The following is an 18,309-nucleotide window of genomic DNA, read 5'->3' as shown; positions in this document are numbered from 1 at the left end:
ATTGTATCACAAAGTCAAATAATTGGTTAAATATAGTCCAGTCACTGGTTTTAGATTATGATTTTAAAAGTGTATGTAGCTAAGCAAATTTCAACTCTAGAGGCTGATATACTTGATGATTTCTTTGAATCCAGACTGTCATCTAGTGGCCTGTACAGCGCACCACCAGAAGGCTCATACCAAAGCTATGTTGACTACTTGCGTAGCCTGCCCTTCATTGCTTTACCAGAGGTTTTTGGTCTGCATGAGAATGCTGATATTACCAAAGATAATAAGGAAACTAACTTGGTGAGTAATATTACTATAAGTGTGGTTAACCCAAATACCTCTAAAATGTTTTTAGTATAAGGGAAATTTTAAAAACATTGCCCTAACTGTTATATTTTAAATATTGTTTATTATTCCAAAAGTTACTCAAAATATATTGCTGAAATATTATATTTTGAAAGGTTTGATAAAACTATGTACCTTTGTAAATGTCTGCAGTTATTTGAAAGTATTTTACTTACTGTGCCTTTAAGTGACTGAAAAGATATATCTGAAATATATTTTGAATGGTTTAATGAAACTATGTAAAATGTCCGCAGTTATTTGAAAGTATTTTACTTACTGTGCCTTTAAGTGACTGAAAAGATATATCTGAAATATATTTTGAATGGTTTAATGAAACTATGTAAAATGTCCGCAGTTATTTGAAAGTATTTTACTTACTGTGCCTTTAAGTGACTGAAAAGATATATCTGAAATATATTTTGAATGGTTTAATGAAACTATGTAAAATGTCCGCAGTTATTTGAAAGTATTTTACTTACTGTGCCTATAAGTGACTGAAAAGATATATCTGAAATATATTTTGAATAGTTTAATGAAACTATGTAAAATGTCCGCAGTTATTTGAAAGTATTTTACTTACTGTGCCTTTAAGTGACTGAAAAGATATATCTGAAATATATTTTGAATGGTTTAATGAAACTATGTAAAATGTCCGCAGTTATTTGAAAGTATTTTACTTACTGTGCCTATAAGTGACTGAAAAGATATATCTGAAATATATTTTGAATAGTTTAATGAAACTATGTAAAATGTCTGCAGTTATTTGAAAGTATTTTACTTACTGTGCCTATAAGTGACTGAAAAGATATATCTGAAATATATTTTGAATGGTTTAATGAAACTATGTAAAATGTCCGCAGTTATTTGAAAGTATTTTACTTACTGTGCCTATAAGTGACTGAAAAGATATATCTGAAATATATTTTGAATGGTTTAATGAAACTATTTAAAATGTCCGCAGTTATTTGAAAGTATTTTACTTACTGTGCCTTTAAGTGACTGAAAAGATATATCTGAAATATATTTTGAATGGTTTAATGAAACTATGTAAAATGTCCGCAGTTATTTGAAAGTATTTTACTTACTGTGCCTATAAGTGACTGAAAAGATATATCTGAAATATATTTTGAATAGTTTAATGAAACTCTGTAAAATGTCCGCAGTTATTTGAAAGTATTTTACTTACTGTGCCTATAAGTGACTGAAAAGATATATCTGAAATATATTTTGAATGGTTTAATGAAACTATGTAAAATGTCCGCAGTTATTTGAAAGTATTTTACTTACTGTGCCTATAAGTGACTGAAAAGATATATCTGAAATATATTATGAATAGTTTAATGAAACTATGTAAAATGTCCGCAGTTATTTGAAAGTATTTTACTTACTGTGCCTATAAGTGACTGAAAAGATATATCTGAAATATATTTTGAATGGTTTAATGAAACTATGTAAAATGTCCGCAGTTATTTGAAAGTATTTTACTTACTGTGCCTATAAGTGACTGAAAAGATATATCTGAAATATATTTTGAATAGTTTAATGAAACTATGTAAAATGTCCGCAGTTATTTGAAAGTATTTTACTTACTGTGCCTATAAGTGACTGAAAAGATATATCTGAAATATATTTTGAATGGTTTAATGAAACTATGTAAAATGTCCGCAGTTATTTGAAAGTATTTTACTTACTGTGCCTATAAGTGACTGAAAAGATATATCTGAAATATATTTTGAATAGTTTAATGAAACTATGTAAAATGTCCGCAGTTATTTGAAAGTATTTTACTTACTGTGCCTTTAAGTGACTGAAAAGATATATCTGAAATATATTTTGAATGGTTTAATGAAACTATGTAAAATGTCCGCAGTTATTTGAAAGTATTTTACTTACTGTGCCTATAAGTGACTGAAAAGATATATCTGAAATATATTATGAATAGTTTAATGAAACTATGTAAAATGTCCGCAGTTATTTGAAAGTATTTTACTTACTGTGCCTATAAGTGACTGAAAAGATATATCTGAAATATATTTTGAATGGTTTAATGAAACTATGTAAAATGTCCGCAGTTATTTGAAAGTATTTTACTTACTGTGCCTATAAGTGACTGAAAAGATATATCTGAAATATATTTTGAATAGTTTAATGAAACTATGTAAAATGTCCGCAGTTATTTGAAAGTATTTTACTTACTGTGCCTATAAGTGACTGAAAAGATATATCTGAAATATATTTTGAATGGTTTAATGAAACTATGTAAAATGTCCGCAGTTATTTGAAAGTATTTTACTTACTGTGCCTATAAGTGACTGAAAAGATATATCTGAAATATATTTTGAATAGTTTAATGAAACTATGTAAAATGTCCGCAGTTATTTGAAAGTATTTTACTTACTGTGCCTATAAGTGACTGAAAAGATATATCTGAAATATATTTTGAATGGTTTAATGAAACTATGTAAAATGTCTGCAGTTATTTGAAAGTATTTTACTCACTCTGCCCCGACAAACTGGAGGAGGTGGTCAGTCATCCGGTGATGCAATGCAAAACCTGGCTTCTGATATTCTCAGCAAGTTACCAAAGAATTTTGATCTGGAATTTGTAAGTCACACATTAACAAACTGGCATTTTCTATTAATAGAATGTTGTGGCTTTTCATGAATGTCATACATGCACATATTTGTACTTAGAGAGATGCCTATAGAAGTTTATATATTAAGATATCGACATCAGTACAAACAGTCTTAGTAAATAAAATGATGTTTTTTTATAATTTTCCTTGGTATTAGTTTTGTAATGTATACTTCCTGTGTTGTAGGTAATGAATAAATATCCTGTGGTGTATGATGAGTCCATGAACACCGTACTGAGACAGGAGTTGATCAGATTCAACAGCCTCACTTCTGTTGTGAGGAAAACTTTGGTCAACATGCAGAAAGCCATAAAGGGTGAGTTTGATTGTCTTTTGTGATTTCTTCTTGTAGAGAGGAACTATATAAATTCATTTATAGCATGAGGCTAGGAGTAAATTTTTAAGGTGCTGATAATTGCAATTTAGATTCAGCTTAGAGTGAGTTCTAGTAAAAAGTGTATATTCACACTTTAATAATAATTTACATAGCATTTTTAAAACTTTATTTAAATAACAATGAATTCATTAATCTTCTGATTTTGGCAAACAATATCTAAATAGTATTGAATTAATGTGTCTTTTTATTTTGGCAAACTATATTTCAACAATAGCGAATTTATTTATCTTTAAATTTTGCCCTATGGTACATTTTATCTTTAGGTCTTGTTGTAATGTCGTCGGAGTTAGAGGAAGTTTTTAACAGCATGCTCGTTGGCAAAGTACCTGCCTCCTGGGCATCAAAATCTTACCCTAGTCTTAAACCTCTGGGTAGTTATGTTGCTGACCTTTTGGCCAGGTAAGATTTTATTGTTTATGGCTGATTTATCACCTCATTCATAAAATGTGTTTCAAGTAAGAACAAAAATTTTGTTTTAATTTAACTTATGTGGAACTTATCTCCCTTAAGTGAATGTTTTTTTAATAATCTAGCCATCACAATAATACAGAACTCATGATGCTGTATATTTCAAAATACCTTTTCTATTGCAGATTAAAGTTTTTCCAAGACTGGATTGATCATGGAGCACCAGCAACATTCTGGTTGTCTGGTTTTTATTTCACTCAGTCTTTCCTCACAGGTAAACTATCTAAGTTTTTTTTTAGTTTCACTACCTTTGTTTCATAGCTACACATAGGTAGTTTTAAACGTGACTGTGAGCCGTTTGATAGTTTCCTACAAGCAAATGGAATTTTACTTTTATAAACAACAGGTGTGTCACAGAATTATGCCAGAAAAACAACCACACCCATTGACCTTGTGGGTTTTGAGTTCGAAGTCTTGAAAGAAACGAAAACAACCAAACCAGAAGATGGTGCTTTTGTTTACGTAAGCCTTTTTTTTTTATTTATTAATACCCTCAGTTTTCATTGGTAGATTACTCCCAGTTTTGTAGTTTTTCGCATTTTGAATTTAACTTGGATGTTAAAAATTCTGATTTATACAATAATTCTAGGGACTTTTTATGGAGGGAGCAAAGTGGGACAGAGAAAAAATGTTGATTGGAGAGTCTGCCCCCAAAATATTGTTTGACCACATGCCACTTGTATCCTTTTTATTGGTCAACTGGTTATTCACATCAACTCAGTATGTTTTAACTAGATGTATAGGCTAGATATGTAGGCTACTTGTATGGGGATGTACAAATAATATTAATATATCAGGTGAGTTTTTACATTTTAATTGACACTAGCACAAATAGATATTTGTCTTAATAGGCATTAGCTTCAAATTCTAAATGACAACAAAAGCATAAATTTGCTCTAATCATGAACATTTTATAATTGCTTCTAATTAAAGATAGAATTATTTTAATTTTTTTAGTTTAACAATATTACATAAGGCTTTTTATATAGTATCAAATGAATTTTTTTAAAGAGGATGCATTCAGGGCTCTCTGCACAAAGTGCTGAGGTTTTTAAGGTGCAGCCTAATTCAAATTGACATTGAAAACACAGAACAGATGAGCCAGGTTAGCTAGGGGAATAGCCTTTTTTTTATTGAAACGTGTGTACTTGATTATTTCCTGAACTGTCGTAGATTTGGCTGGTACCCAACAGGATTGACCTGTTTAAGAAAATTCCCAGCTACACATGTCCAGTCTACAAGACAAGTGCCAGACGTGGCACATTGTCCACTACTGGTCACTCGACCAACTTTGTTATGTATATATTGTTGCCGTCTGACAAACCTGAGAACCATTGGATCAACAGGGGAGTTGCCTGCCTTTGTCAGCTGGACGACTAATGAAAACTTGTGCAAATCTTCACACTTGAGTGCTTTTAACTACAACATCCTCATGTTGGAAATGTGAATTCAATGTTGTATAATCTTCTAATACTTGCTCTAAATATAATTTTTTTTAAATGATTTCAATAAAAAATCATGTAATTAAATGTGCATTAGAATAATTTGATTAACATTATATTAGTTGTTTTTTAACAGTCAGTACACAAAGCAATTTTTTAGTATGCCATTTGAAATATTTATGATTGACGATATATTTTTTTATAAGAGAAATTTACAGATATTAATTACTGACAAAATGAGAGATATTTGTTTTCTTTACATATTGTGAATACGTTATTTTTTTTTGTTGTGGTATATTTTTTTATTATGTTAATCAGAATAATATCAGTGTAAGATTGGAGCTCCAGCACTGAGAGCTTTATTGTGCCATTTGACAGTATTGTGGCATTTGACAATGTTTGTCAAAGCTGTTTTATTTTATATATATTTTATCAGGACTGTAATCCATATTAGCATATAAACAGCATTCATTTGTTTGGTTTTTCAGTATTTTTATTTTGTTGGCGAGTCGTTATTTTAGTTCAGAAATACTGTGTTAAATAATGTTGTCCATATATACATAATGTATTTATAAATGATCAAAACAGAGCCTTATTTTATACTGATGGAAACACATAGGTTGTGTTTAAGGCAGTCAAGCATGTTTTTAATGTGGTAATCACTGCTGACTTATTCAAACTGTTTTCAAGTTTTACTGCTGTATCCCAATGATTTATATCTTTTGAAAGTCTATTTCTTCAGCTACTTTTGATATATTTGAATATATTCATGATAAATTCTAGATAGTAGTGATACCCTACTGAACTAGACTGTTTATACAAATGACTGCTTTTTTATATTATATCCTTCTATTTGATATCATTGTATTGACAACAAGCTGTGATATTTACTGTGTGATGATAAATGAATTCAATAAAGTGATATAAATTTACACCCTGACACTTTCATTCTCTTATTTTATCACCTTTTGAAAGCCACTTATGTACCTATATTTATGTTGGTAGGGGAAAGATGCAAATAACATGCAAGTATTCATACAAACCAGGTGACTAAAAATTAAGCTTTAAATGTGTTTAAAAAATGTACTGTAGGAAATGTCAATGTAGTAACTTCTGTGTTTGAAATCCCATATGTGGTCAGCCAGTTTTTTTTAGTTTTACACATAAAAATATTTACCTATAATGTAAACCTAAATTTGAATGTTAGTTTCTGTAATCCTTAAAGAAAAACAACAGACTCATTAGATTATTTTTTAATTGATTTAATAGTAGAAAAAAAACTGATGTTATAAAAGCAGGCCTTGATTTTTCTTTAACACTGAGTCATGTAAGACATTGATACCAATTTATCTCTTGTTAAAAATGAACTTAAAAAGCAAAAAGGCATCACTCCATGTATAATATGCTTTCAGTAATACAAAAATATGTTCATTACAGCTAACCTTGCATAACTCACTAATTCATTTTAGACAAAATCTTGAAAAAACTTTTAAGAAATATGTACATTATTATTTACAGTTCATTAATGTAAATAAACTTCATATGTTACAAAGTGATATGTTTCATATGGTGGTGGATGATAATCCGCAAGTTACTTTATACAGTCATAGTTTATACACCAGCAAATAACAGGCACATTATCTTCATGCATTAGACAATTAAACAAGTATAGAAATACATCTCACCAACTACAGCTATATAAAGTGTTCAAGACCTTCTTTATATCTTTCAGTACTTTCAAACACAGCTCAAATTCAGGAATAACCTAGTTAACAAACTTTCATATACAACACAGTTAAACAAGAATAACCATTCACTAGTATACAATCTCATTATCAATTTTTAAAAAATAGCTGCATAAATTGTACACAACCTGATTTGTGTCTGACAGAACCATTATGTACATGGCTGAGTAAAATGGAATGTATTCGTAAGGAGAAATTTCAGATAAGTAAAAAAAAATTAAAAATATCCAGAATGTAAATTTAAGTGATGGAATGGGAAATTTATTTTAGAGCTACAACATGTTAAAGAGAATGTATAAAGTGGAGCACAACACAAGTAACAACACACTGGAAGTCACATAGGTGGAGCTGTTGCAGCCATCTTGATCTTCACAGTAGCAGGTCTCCATGAAAACACCAGTGTAGTCCCAGGACCACCTACAGCCCCAAGCCACACCTGGGAATGTAATGATATAGAATTATATACAACAACATGTCATTTTTAAAGATCAACCTGCTATATATGTTACAGACAGACAAGCTCAAGGATGTTTCCATGTTGCTTGATGCATCTTAAATAATTTAATGGAACAATTCATAATTATAATACTGCAAGACAAGAAGCCAACCTATGGTTTGAGTTATCAGGTCATCCAGCCCTGCAAGTTATGGGCATTATGTGAAAAACAATTTTATACTGCTGGATATTGTACTGGCCTCAGAAACTAACTTGCTTTTACCAACCTATTACAACTACTGCATTTATTTACTAAGAGATGTATTCCTGACTTACCAAATGAGGTTCTTAATCCACATCTTCTGGTTGTTTTTTGCCAACCTCCCCCTAAAAATGTAAAAGATGTAAATATTAATTTTAAAAGTTTTACATTATTATAAAAATAAATTGTCATGCAGTAAGGGTATACTTTTTGAGGGAGGGGGGGTAAACAGCAAAAATAAAAACTTACACCCCGGGCTCTCCTGGTATATCTTGACACAAAACTGTCCAGGGATGTCAGCCTCAAAGCCATTACAGTCTATCAAAGCATTAACTGTTTTGTCAAATTCATACCCTGATGGACAGGTGTAGTCTTCATTACTGTCACACTGATAGCATTGGATGGCTGCACCTAAATAAACAATTGTAATGGGTTTTTTTTAATTGTTAATGTGTTTTAAAAAGTTATACAGGATAGTGGGAGGTAGAGAGCAATAGTATACAGTGTTTCTTTCAGCCATTTCTTGGGGGAAAGGGGGGGGGGAGGGGCATGACAAAATTTTAACTATTTTAAAATTTAATAGGCCTACATAATACATATTTAGTTAATGAAATGTTATACACAAATGTGCATTGGGTAGGTGTTTTATTTTATATAGGCTAAACCCTCCCTGGACCATTGAAATTGTTGGGTAAGCCTATTGTTCATTTGGATAGTCAAATTGTGTTGGGGTGCTTTCTTTTTGTTATAAATTGGACCTTGCAGACTGGAAAATCCAGGCCCAAAAAACTGCTAGGAACTAGATCTAGTATTATTAGCTTATACTCATGCAGTTGATGTCATAATACTGAGATCTATAGGGGCCTAATTATTCCCTAATTAATAGGCCAAATGCCCTAAGCCTACTAAAGCGACTTAAAAGATACAAAGACTTCAGTAAATTTTACTTAAGTCTTGAATCTTTTTTCGTAGTCATTGAGTGCTCTAGATTCTAGAAAATATCAACAAAGCCCAGATTTATCAATTGAATAAAGGGTTGAACACCAAAGTCAATAAAACCTAAAGAACTACATTAGTATAGTCAGATTACCCCAATTAATAAAAGCTAGATCTAGATCTTTTTGTAAAGTCTGTTATTGTTCGTACTAAATGGTGACACCCGGAAATAAAGGTTAAGGAACTCAAGAAACATGCAGTAAACACAACTAAGTTAGTAGACAAGAAGATTAAAAGACGATAAAAAATGTATTCTTGCAAAAAGAGAGAAATGTACGGATGTCATTACATTAACATTTACGCAGGACAACATAGGGAAATAAAAATACCTCCTGAAATGCAGCAAACTAAGAAGATTGCCAATGACCAGGTTACATTGGACGCCATTACGGCGCTTCATATCAATCAAACACACACCGCAGCACAGGTGGCGTTGTTGTCTCGTTGTTCAGGTGCTTGCCCCTATTCAACTCACCTGTAAAATATAATTCAGTTATATTCCTCTACGAAGAGAAAAAATATAATTATTAGCTTAAAGGGGCATTTATGTATACATTTTAAACGCGTAAAATTAAATTGTTATTCTTATATTCTCAAAAATCTCATTTTTCTATTGAAAAAAAAACAAATTATTTAAATAGTTGTGTCCCCTTCCGGAACTCTTACCTGTATGTGACCTACTTCATGTCTGTTATTGGTACCGAAACCTGTAAAGTTTGTGGAACTGGCGATTTGTTTCTGACTACATAATCTACCATGAATAAATTTGTGGTAGTGGTGGTCACTGTGGTGGCCGCATTTATGGTTTTGGAGCAAAGTAAGCATTATATTTCATTCCTCAGTTGTTTGTATCAAGTTATTATTTTGGTAAACTTTTCTAGCACATTTTATTTTTGTGTCATTCTCAAGATACTGCATGCGGAAGTAACTAACGAATATGGCGGTCCTCTACGTTTTCTATAAAATAATTTTTTTAAATAAGAAATGAAGACCTTTACTACTAGATTTATAGCCTAGCACATCTATGAATAAGCTAATCCAGGTCTAGTCATAGTATTAGTACAGAACAGTCATTTTGTCTACTTAACAGATTCCAGGCATTTATTTTTCCAAGTAACAAAACTACTTTAGGGGCCTACTAGTGACTAGGCTACTACTTTTATTTATTTAATAATTTTTTAGACCCTACTAGTCTACTGTAATACACTACTAGTGGGGGGGGGGCATAGACAGAGTGAGAGTTAAAAAGTTAATATAAAGAAATAAAACTTCAACTAAGGTCTTGTAATTAAGGTAAACAGGAGACTACCATACTTTCTGAATACTGAATCAATATAAAATGTTGTAATGTCAACAGTAACCCTGACCCTAATTAATAATTAAAATTATTACTGGTAAAAATGTAACACCTTGAACACACCTTTTCAATTTCAAGAATACTGGGACAATAGTGATACACCAAAAAATAATGAAATTTATTGAAATTATGAACAGTGTTTCTTTCAGTCATTTTTCTCTGAGGGGGGGGGGGGGTAGACGTTTGGAAATGCCTGGAAGAAACTCCGATTAAGAAGGTAGGGCTATCTGATCAGTTCTGAAATTCATGCTTTGACAGACTTTCCAATAAGTAGCCTAAAGAGTTTTTAAAACTCAATGATTTTGCTTATGAGCTGAATTCATATGCTTTTTTGACTAGACTTTATTTTTAACTGTTAGTTCAGAACATCACTAGGTCAGTAGTAATTGAAGACATTTGTTTAGCTTTGGTTCAGCTAAGAGATTAGGCCTACCCCTAGTTTATATAGAAAATATATACTTTAACCAATGTTGTCATCTCCCCCCCCCCCCCCCCCCCCCCCCTTGGCTGAGAAAAAAGTCAGAAAGAAACACTGGTTATAGAAAGTTTTATACCAGTGTACTGGAGTGATATTATTTTTTAGTGTCTCATTCATTTCATATGAAATGCACTATAGAAACTGTAGATTTTTTTGTTTAACCAAAGTAAATATGGGTACTAAAAATGGAGATGTGTAATGAAATCTCGATAGCTTCCTACTGAATTAGCCTGAAACAGACAGCATATGATTAATATCCTCAAATCTTATTGGAGTAAATATCAGTATTAATGAATGGTTCATACAGTTAATTTATTTTAATTTTTTTTTTTCAGTTTCGGGCCTCTTCATAATAATGGAGAAATATTTTAAGTCCTTAGTTATTAAATACTTGTACATCATATTAAATAACCCTAATTGTATTGTTAAACTTCTCCTCAGGTTTGGCTATAAAATGTTTTGTGTGTAACTCGTACCATCAAGCTGACTGTGCTGACTGGTTTGATAACGTCACTCAACATCTGGTCAATTGTGATCCCTGGCAGCACAAGTGTAGAAAAATTGTGCAAGAAGGTATTCCCCTTGTTTCATCACATTTTGTATTGTTCCATTTAAATTGTGTGCAATTTTTATGGTGCTGAAATTTGGGTACTTCTATGATTGCCAGCAGAGCGATTGTTTTTTTTTTTAGTACTGTTACTCTTGCTTGGATTTTTTTGCAGGCAGTAAAAATATTAAACTCTTTTGCAGAACAGAAATCTGTATCCCTAACTTATCGATAATAAGTAACTGTATTAATCTTTCTCCAACAGTGTGGCTGGATGACCACTGGGATGTCCGTTACCTACGCCAGTGTGCTGCAGGTGGTACAGTGGGCAGGTATGAGGGCAGAGAATGTCAGGAGGTTTACGGTACATACAACATCAGAGTAAGATATTGTCACTGTGATAACCAAGATGGTTGCAACAGTGCCCACCGACCTGCAACAAGCCTCTCAACAGTTCTCCCTGTTTTATTGTCAATATCTGTGTATGTTTTAAGACAAATTCGATGAATGTGAAGCTTGCAAGTTTAGTGTGAAAGGGATGAATAGCATAACTATGTTCAAAGATATTTTTGTTAATACTGGTTCCATTTGTTAGATTTTTTAGTACCTCGGAATTATGTATGTTAGTTACATGCTCTCAATAAATAATTGCATTCTGATGTAATAAACAGTTTTAACTGGAGTTGAAAGTGTCTAATTTTGAAATCAGTAAAAATTCACTCCTGATTGTGAGCATTAAGAGATATTTAATTGTAACTTCTTAAAAATTATTATGTTTGTCGCAAAGGTGAATGATATAAGCTGCATGAATATTGTAAAAGATGTAATATAGATGTTTATGTGAGCTGTATGTTAATGGGATTAATCTCAGCTATCATTGTGGTCATAATAAAAATCAAATTAGCCAAGTGTGTGAATGCTATGTGTTCATCATGCAAATGTGTAGTGTAGCATTTGAATGAATCAGGTGGGTTATGTCTCTGAGGTATGTTTGCATTTCAGATGGCCTTATGACATTAATTTTTGTTTTTTAACACTCATGTTGAAAGTTAACATTCCTCTCTTCATTTATTTTTAGAAACGGTACATTGTACATAAACTATATAATTACTTGTGTAGTATACTCATGATTCAAATATACAAACCTTGTACAGGCATATTTTTTATATCTCATGGCTACATTGCTGTGTTATTTAACAGCCAACCTTGATGTGACAGTTTGTGTTGGGTTGTATTTTGCCATTCCATCAATTAGACTGACATATTCTTATATGTCATTCTTGACAGTTTTATTTTGGTGCCTTAAATAAATTGCATAAGGCAATAGAAGAATAACAGATCACAATAGTTTATTGGATAATAATCCTTTTAGTTATGTAAAAACCATAACATCACTCACAATTTTTATAATTTAAAGTCTTATGCCATCTCTTGATACTCAAGTTCAAAATTACAACAAAGAGTAAAATTTAAAACCTCTTAAAATTTGTAATGTATGAAATGCTATAACAAATTATTGTGGATAAGTTTTTTGAAGAATTTAAACTTATATTTGAATAATATTTTTAATCACTTTACTGATCCTATTATAAACAAGTGCCCTCTGGTTTGAAGTTATGAATGAAATAATGTATAAAATAAACTTAATATGTACATACTCTGCCTGTTGGTAAATCAGATGCACTAAAGTGAACTTTTGAATGTAATGTTCTTAAACAAGTCATTGCAGCTAGTAGACTGACAATGTACATTCCATTCAGAAATCATTAGGTTGGATAAATATTTTAATGCTTTTTATTACCATAAACATTCCTCCATAAGTGAATTTTTAAAATAAAATAATTTCTTACACTATAATTATTGTGTTGCTTTCTTGTTGATATATTTGTGCTATTCTGTAGATTCTAGATGTTAAAAGTAATTAAAAATCATTTTAAGTACTTATAAGTTTCACAGATTTTAAAATGTGATTGAATTTCTTTTTTTTTTTTTACAAAAATTATTTAGATACATAGAAATATTATAACAGAAGGTATCTAAAATCAGGCTCTTAAATGGAGTTCTGGAGAATCCTGCAGATTTTCTATTTCATTTCAAAATATCAGTTCTTGAGAAAGTCAATCAATGACATCTCACATTTTGTGGGGAGAGGGTGGGTTTTGCTTCTTTTATACTGATTAAAAGCTGACTACTTTCAATGAATTATGTAGAATTGTGAAGCAGTAAACTTTTGAAAAAATTTTCATTGGGAGAGTTTGAACATTGTAATGTTATTTGTGGTGGGGGGGGGGGGGGGGGGGGGAGGAAAGAGATGTGACACTTGGCATTACTGGTATACGACAACTGCTAATTGGCATAATATACAAAATGGAATAGCATTTTTGTCCATTTAAATTCACAAGAGCTAATACTAAAGTTGTTTCCTTTCTTGTAAAAACATCAGTAAAGTTTATATTATGAACAATCCACAATCTTAATGCTGTTTTCAAAACATTAACATTTTTAATATATCTATGTAGTATAAACAGGCTATACTAGAACTGGATGACAATCTCTCTAACATAATCTAGAAAGCAAGCCTGATCTGCACTCTGGTAACAGGCTTTTTTCTCAAGGCATAAAGCCAATTAGATGACTGTCATTGGCTAACCGGGTCCTGTTTGTACCCTTAGTGTATGTATAAATAATGTCAAGCACTTTGAAACTGAACCCAGAATCTTTTATTTGGGCTTTAAAATTTCTCAGCTGTATGAGGATTTTAAACCTCCCATTGTAGTACCAAGGAATGGCTTTGTTAAAGACTGTACATGTCTCTTTTTAAATTGCTTTTCAATTTTTATATATGCCCCCATATTATTATTTTATTATAATGTAAATAGTTATATAGACAAAAGTGGACCAATGCAGATGATAACTAAGGCTTACTGAGCATTATAGATTATGACCCAATTACATTTTCTCTATATTGGTTTCAAATTAATGCTCATTATATATATTGATGGTTTCAGATAAATGCTAATTAGTAATAAGAAAGGCAGGTGAGTAAGGCTGTTGTTTTATGGGGAGGGGGGGGGGGGGGGAAATGCAAAAATACATGGTAGGAATCCTCTCAGACCAGAAGGTCAAGAAGCCAGATGAAGTAGAGTTCATCTGTCACTCTGACCTTTACTTATGCTATGAAGGATATGTGGTCAGTAATGGGTCATGCCACCTTTATTTTTCAGATTCAGGTACCCATCATTGCTAGGTACACTTAGGAATGTTTTATGGACTCAACCAGTGAACCAAACTAACGGAGCAGGGTGAGGATCGCACCGGGTGACTTAATACATGGAGCTAACATCAAAACATAAACTAGCTAAATTTAAAATGCGTTTGCCTGATTTTTCTGTAATGGTTGTTTTCGTTACTTGTTACACCCAGTTCAAAGGCTAAAGATTTATTCAAAGTCGAATGTGAACAAAAACAATAGAAAGTCTAGTACTTGAGTAGTACAAACGAAAGTTATGGCTAGTGTTACCCGTGTTTTAAATTCTCTTAGCAAAAGTGTTATTTGTAATGTTTTGAAGGCCGAAGTGAAATTACCAATAGTTGCAGCAAATAGATTCTATACGTCAGGCAAGTCCGTCTGTCATTCAATTTTAATATAGAATCTACTGCTAGACTACTAGACCTCTAGTACTAGATCTACTAGCCAGCTAGTACAATCTAGATCTAGCTAGACTCTAACTCTAACTACTAATGGCATATCCATATATTATCGTGTGTGAGGGGAGGTAAAAGTAATTTTTATTAGCTGGCACTGGATGAATCCCCCCCCTCCAAATTGTTTTTTACCTATATACTAAGTATATACTATATACTGTATATACTTATATACTATATACTGTATATACTAAAACTAATTATTATATATTTAGTAATAATAGTATTATATAGATCTATTTAAATGATTTAATAATAATAGGCCTACTTCCTTAAATAATAAATATGTCTATGTTCTGCGTTGTAGGTCAGTATGAGAATCTCAAGGTAGAAAAAAGAGGAGAGAAACAAAATGTGGTTTTGATCCAGCTCCACAGACCTAAAGCCCTTAATGCACTATGTGATGCATTAATTGCTGAGCTAAGCACTGTTCTCGATGAAGCAGAGGCAGATAAAAATGTTGGTGCTATTGTCCTGACTGGAAGTGAAAAGGCATTTGCTGGTATGTTGTCAAGTCTAGCACTTATGTAAAAGTATATTCATCCAGAAGGATTGTAGCCCTACTATACTCACGTTGATAGGTCTATGTCATGTATCTGGAAGCAAATTTTATGAATTCTTGAAATTTAATAGGATTTTTTATTTTATTTCATCAAATCTTCCTTTGTTGCTCTATTTAAATTGACATTAAACAAAAAAAATCTCATGGCTTGTTGGTATTTCAGCTGGTGCAGACATAAAAGAGATGCAGAATATAAACACATTCTCTGATGTTTACAACAGTAACTTCCTCATGGGTTGGGACAGAGTAGCCAGATGCCGTAAGCCAGTTTTGGCTGCTGTCAATGGATTTGCTGTATGAACTCAAGCTATTGTTTTGCCTTTTTATAATTATTTGAGCTTTCTTTTGCGGATATGATTTTATGAACGAATGCATAATGATGGTTTAATAAGACATACTTCTCCTGAAAATACTAATTTGCAGAGATTAAGGCACTAGCAGGATGGAACTGTCAACATGAGCTCTAATCTTTTCTGGAGTTGCACATATTTCTCTTATATATTGCATACCATTTGCATTAGGTGATGGTAATAAAGATGACAAACATTTTTCAGTGGGTGATGATATTAAAGAAATGTGTGGGATGACAATGCAGACTGTATTTAACAGCAATTTCCCAACATTTGATGTCGCCATGAAGCGAGTTAGAAAGGTCTTGATTGGGGCTGTAAATGGATATGCTGTATGTTTGATCTTTTATTGTTTAGTTTGTAAGAGAAGTTCTTTCTTACAGTTGCTGGAGATTTTCTAGCTTCAGTTTTTAAGTATTCTGGCAAGCTGAAGGCATCCTATTTTCGTTGACATTTTATCCTGTCCTGTAGATCTCCTCTGGATTATGGTCAAAATGTTTTATATCTGCAGTTTATTAATTAGCAAGTTGCAAACATTGTGTTCACAGTTGGTGCTGATATTGCTGAAATGAGACAGAAGACATTTAACGAGGTGTTTACTTCTGATTTTCCTGTCTTTGGAATTGAAAAATGTAGAAAACCATTGATTGCTGCAGTGAATGGTCATGCTGTAGGTTATTTTCTGATAACTTTTGTTTGTTGTATTGGAGTGCTAGCCTTTGTTTTAGTGTCTTTTATTTTGTTGGAGGAAGCCAACTGCAAGTTACCTTAACATATTTTGCTTTTGTCTTCTTAGTAGTGGCCTCTGTGCTATCTGTTGATCCAGTCTTATTCTTATCTTCTTTCAAAGTTGATTCTTATTTTTAAGTCCCTTAGACTTCGTGGGAAATTTTTAAATCCGTCCAATATTATAAAGTTAACAATTAGAGCTAACCATTCCTGTTTTGTTTCTGAGATTATGTAACTTATATTTGTATTCTTGTAAAAATGTAACTACATTTAAAAAATTTCATTTGAATTAATTATTTGTTCAATTATTTTTTTAAAACTAAACTAAAATGTACATAACCATCAAAAGTTTACATTGTCCTGGAACATTTTTTCTATATATATTTTAGTTGGGTGGTGGATGTGAACTAGCAATGATGTGTGACATAATCTATGCTGGGGAGAAGGCTCAGTTTGGCCAACCTGAAATAACACTAGGCACAATTCCAGGTAGGATTCATTATGTGACTCAGGTTAATTCATTGTCGATAATTGAGTTAATACTTTGTTGAATTCATGTAACACATGTCATAAGTAAATGCTACTGAAAATAAGTTCAATTGTTTTGACAGTGAACACTTATAACTTAAAAAAGTATTTAATTAGCATTTAGTTTTTTCTACATTTATTTTCAGGTGCTGGTGGCACTCAAAGACTTGTGAGAGCTATTGGCAAATCTAAAGCTATGGAACTGGTTCTCACTGGATATAGAATATCAGCCCAAGAAGCAGAGAAAGCTGGTTAGTCTTTATTTCTTTTTTTACAAGCACCTGTCTGGTTCAGTTTGTTGTTAAATCTCATAAATACATTTTGACCTGTTTTAAATGCAGTGATTTCTTTAAATCTTTCCCAAAAAAATATTTCTGATGGCAGCACAATAATATCTCATTTTCAATCTAGTTTGATTTCAATTAGTCTTTAAAAATTAATTACTAGATCTAGACTCAGTAACAAAAGGGGAGACAACAAAATTAAATAGTAATTTCAATTACTCTGGTGATTCACTGATGTGTTCAAACTGACTTACTAAGATGGCAGATGATTATTGTTTTAAGTTACTGATCAGATTATAATTTTTTTATTTGTTGTAGTGAGCCTTTGTAATCAACCAAATGTGATCATATCGGTTTTTGTTAAAGCCAGATTATTTTAGGCCAGAATTACAAATGTTTAGTGTTAGTTGTTATAACTTCTACCCTTAATCCTGATTCCTCATTGTTTTTAGGCCTTGTTAGCAAAGTTTTCCCCCCTGATCAACTAGTCAATGAAGCTGTGAAGACAGCAGAAAAAATAGCTAGCTTTTCTAAAGTGATTACAGCCATGTGTAAGGAAGCTGTTAACACTGGTAAGACATTACATGATCATTTTTTTTTTTACACATTAGCTATGCCTAAAATTAGAAATGTAGTATCTCCCCATCAGGCAGCTTTTTCTGTCACTATTAATAGTGTTGTCAATTCATTTATTTTCACCCAGGTTATGATCTTACACTGACTGAAGGTATCCATTTTGAGAAAAGATTGTTCCATGCAACATTTGCAACTGTAAGTACAATTCTTTTCACCCATTAATTTTTCTTAACGCTCAAACAATATAGATTGTTGACTGTAACAATATATTTATTTACAGCATGATAGAAAAGAGGGAATGTCTGCATTTGTTGAGAAACGACAACCCGACTTTAAAGATTGCTGATGGTTCACTGCTCATATATCGGAGCATAGGATATGTATGTTTGCAGAAAAAATTGTGTTACTGTATGAAATAAACCAGATATTTTTAGTATCTATTATGGTAGTTTTCTTAAGATTGATTTAACAGGATATA

The 18,309-nt window shown here is 31.8% G+C and overlaps 4 protein-coding genes across 6 annotated transcripts in view; 3 read left to right on the top strand and 1 right to left on the bottom strand.

The window, feature by feature from the left end:
• The window catches only part of LOC131927810 (dynein axonemal heavy chain 3), a 43,274-nt gene extending 37,064 nt beyond the window's left edge, over positions 1 to 6,210 (top strand). For both annotated transcript variants that reach the window (XM_059283637.1, XM_059283636.1), the window contains 8 exons: positions 135 to 288; positions 2,810 to 2,938; positions 3,156 to 3,285; positions 3,630 to 3,765; positions 3,960 to 4,048; positions 4,181 to 4,296; positions 4,424 to 4,513; positions 5,008 to 6,210. In XM_059283637.1, coding sequence (XP_059139620.1) covers positions 135 to 288; positions 2,810 to 2,938; positions 3,156 to 3,285; positions 3,630 to 3,765; positions 3,960 to 4,048; positions 4,181 to 4,296; positions 4,424 to 4,513; positions 5,008 to 5,214 — 1,051 coding nt within the window. In that variant the 3' untranslated portion in view covers positions 5,215 to 6,210. The remainder of the gene's footprint in view (positions 1 to 134; positions 289 to 2,809; positions 2,939 to 3,155; positions 3,286 to 3,629; positions 3,766 to 3,959; positions 4,049 to 4,180; positions 4,297 to 4,423; positions 4,514 to 5,007) is intronic.
• Positions 6,211 to 6,522: 312 nt separating this feature from the next.
• LOC131927821 (uncharacterized) lies at positions 6,523 to 9,201 on the bottom strand. Its single transcript, XM_059283675.1, has 4 exons — positions 9,045 to 9,201; positions 7,969 to 8,130; positions 7,794 to 7,844; positions 6,523 to 7,457 (listed from the first exon to the last, which is right to left on the bottom strand). Exons 1-4 carry the CDS (start codon positions 9,100 to 9,102, stop codon positions 7,294 to 7,296), a joined length of 435 nt encoding a protein of 144 aa, XP_059139658.1. The 5' UTR covers positions 9,103 to 9,201; the 3' UTR covers positions 6,523 to 7,293.
• Positions 9,202 to 9,367: 166 nt separating this feature from the next.
• On the top strand, positions 9,368 to 12,954 carry LOC131927823 (uncharacterized). Its single transcript, XM_059283676.1, has 3 exons — positions 9,368 to 9,532; positions 10,992 to 11,123; positions 11,363 to 12,954. Exons 1-3 carry the CDS (start codon positions 9,472 to 9,474, stop codon positions 11,602 to 11,604), a joined length of 435 nt encoding a protein of 144 aa, XP_059139659.1. The 5' UTR covers positions 9,368 to 9,471; the 3' UTR covers positions 11,605 to 12,954.
• A 1,561-nt stretch (positions 12,955 to 14,515) lies between these two features.
• LOC131927812 (enoyl-CoA hydratase, mitochondrial) lies at positions 14,516 to 18,271 on the top strand. 2 transcript variants are annotated; one of them, XM_059283644.1, is made up of 8 exons: positions 14,516 to 14,715; positions 15,110 to 15,304; positions 16,263 to 16,384; positions 16,833 to 16,932; positions 17,118 to 17,222; positions 17,708 to 17,827; positions 17,959 to 18,026; positions 18,112 to 18,271. In XM_059283644.1, exons 1-8 carry the CDS (start codon positions 14,604 to 14,606, stop codon positions 18,175 to 18,177), a joined length of 888 nt encoding a protein of 295 aa, XP_059139627.1. In that variant the 5' UTR covers positions 14,516 to 14,603; the 3' UTR covers positions 18,178 to 18,271. The 2 variants fall into 2 exon arrangements, with proteins under 2 accessions (XP_059139627.1, XP_059139626.1); XM_059283643.1 differs by lacking the exon at positions 16,263 to 16,384 and adding an exon at positions 15,528 to 15,658 and having other exon boundaries at positions 14,519 to 14,715.
• The last annotated feature ends 38 nt before the right edge of the window (positions 18,272 to 18,309 follow it).

The sequence above is a fragment of the Physella acuta genome, unplaced genomic scaffold (genome assembly GCF_028476545.2).
Source record: "Physella acuta isolate Inbredline_101_S28 unplaced genomic scaffold, ASM2847654v3 ptg001441l, whole genome shotgun sequence".
NCBI lineage: Eukaryota > Metazoa > Mollusca > Gastropoda > Physidae > Physella > Physella acuta.
This window is presented reverse-complemented; position numbering and strand designations above follow the sequence as displayed.

Excerpts from the sequence above, each read along its gene's own strand:
- LOC131927821 (XM_059283675.1), bottom strand. The coding sequence starts at position 9,102 with ATGGCGTCCAATGTAACCTGGTCATTGGCAATCTTCTTAGTTTGCTGC. Across the intron at positions 8,131-9,044 it reads AGTTTGCTGCATTTCAGGAG|GTGCAGCCATCCAATGCTAT; the intron begins GTATTTTTATTT and ends TTGTTTATTTAG. Across the intron at positions 7,458-7,793 it reads TGGATTAAGAACCTCATTTG|GTGTGGCTTGGGGCTGTAGG; the intron begins GTAAGTCAGGAA and ends TTACATTCCCAG.
- LOC131927823 (XM_059283676.1), top strand. The coding sequence starts at position 9,472 with ATGAATAAATTTGTGGTAGTGGTGGTCACTGTGGTGGCCGCATTTATG. Across the intron at positions 9,533-10,991 it reads ATTTATGGTTTTGGAGCAAA|GTTTGGCTATAAAATGTTTT; the intron begins GTAAGCATTATA and ends ACTTCTCCTCAG. Across the intron at positions 11,124-11,362 it reads TAGAAAAATTGTGCAAGAAG|TGTGGCTGGATGACCACTGG; the intron begins GTATTCCCCTTG and ends TTTCTCCAACAG.
- LOC131927812 (XM_059283643.1), top strand. The coding sequence starts at position 14,604 with ATGGCTAGTGTTACCCGTGTTTTAAATTCTCTTAGCAAAAGTGTTATT. Across the intron at positions 14,716-15,109 it reads AAATAGATTCTATACGTCAG|GTCAGTATGAGAATCTCAAG; the intron begins GCAAGTCCGTCT and ends TCTGCGTTGTAG. Across the intron at positions 16,933-17,117 it reads AACACTAGGCACAATTCCAG|GTGCTGGTGGCACTCAAAGA; the intron begins GTAGGATTCATT and ends ATTTATTTTCAG.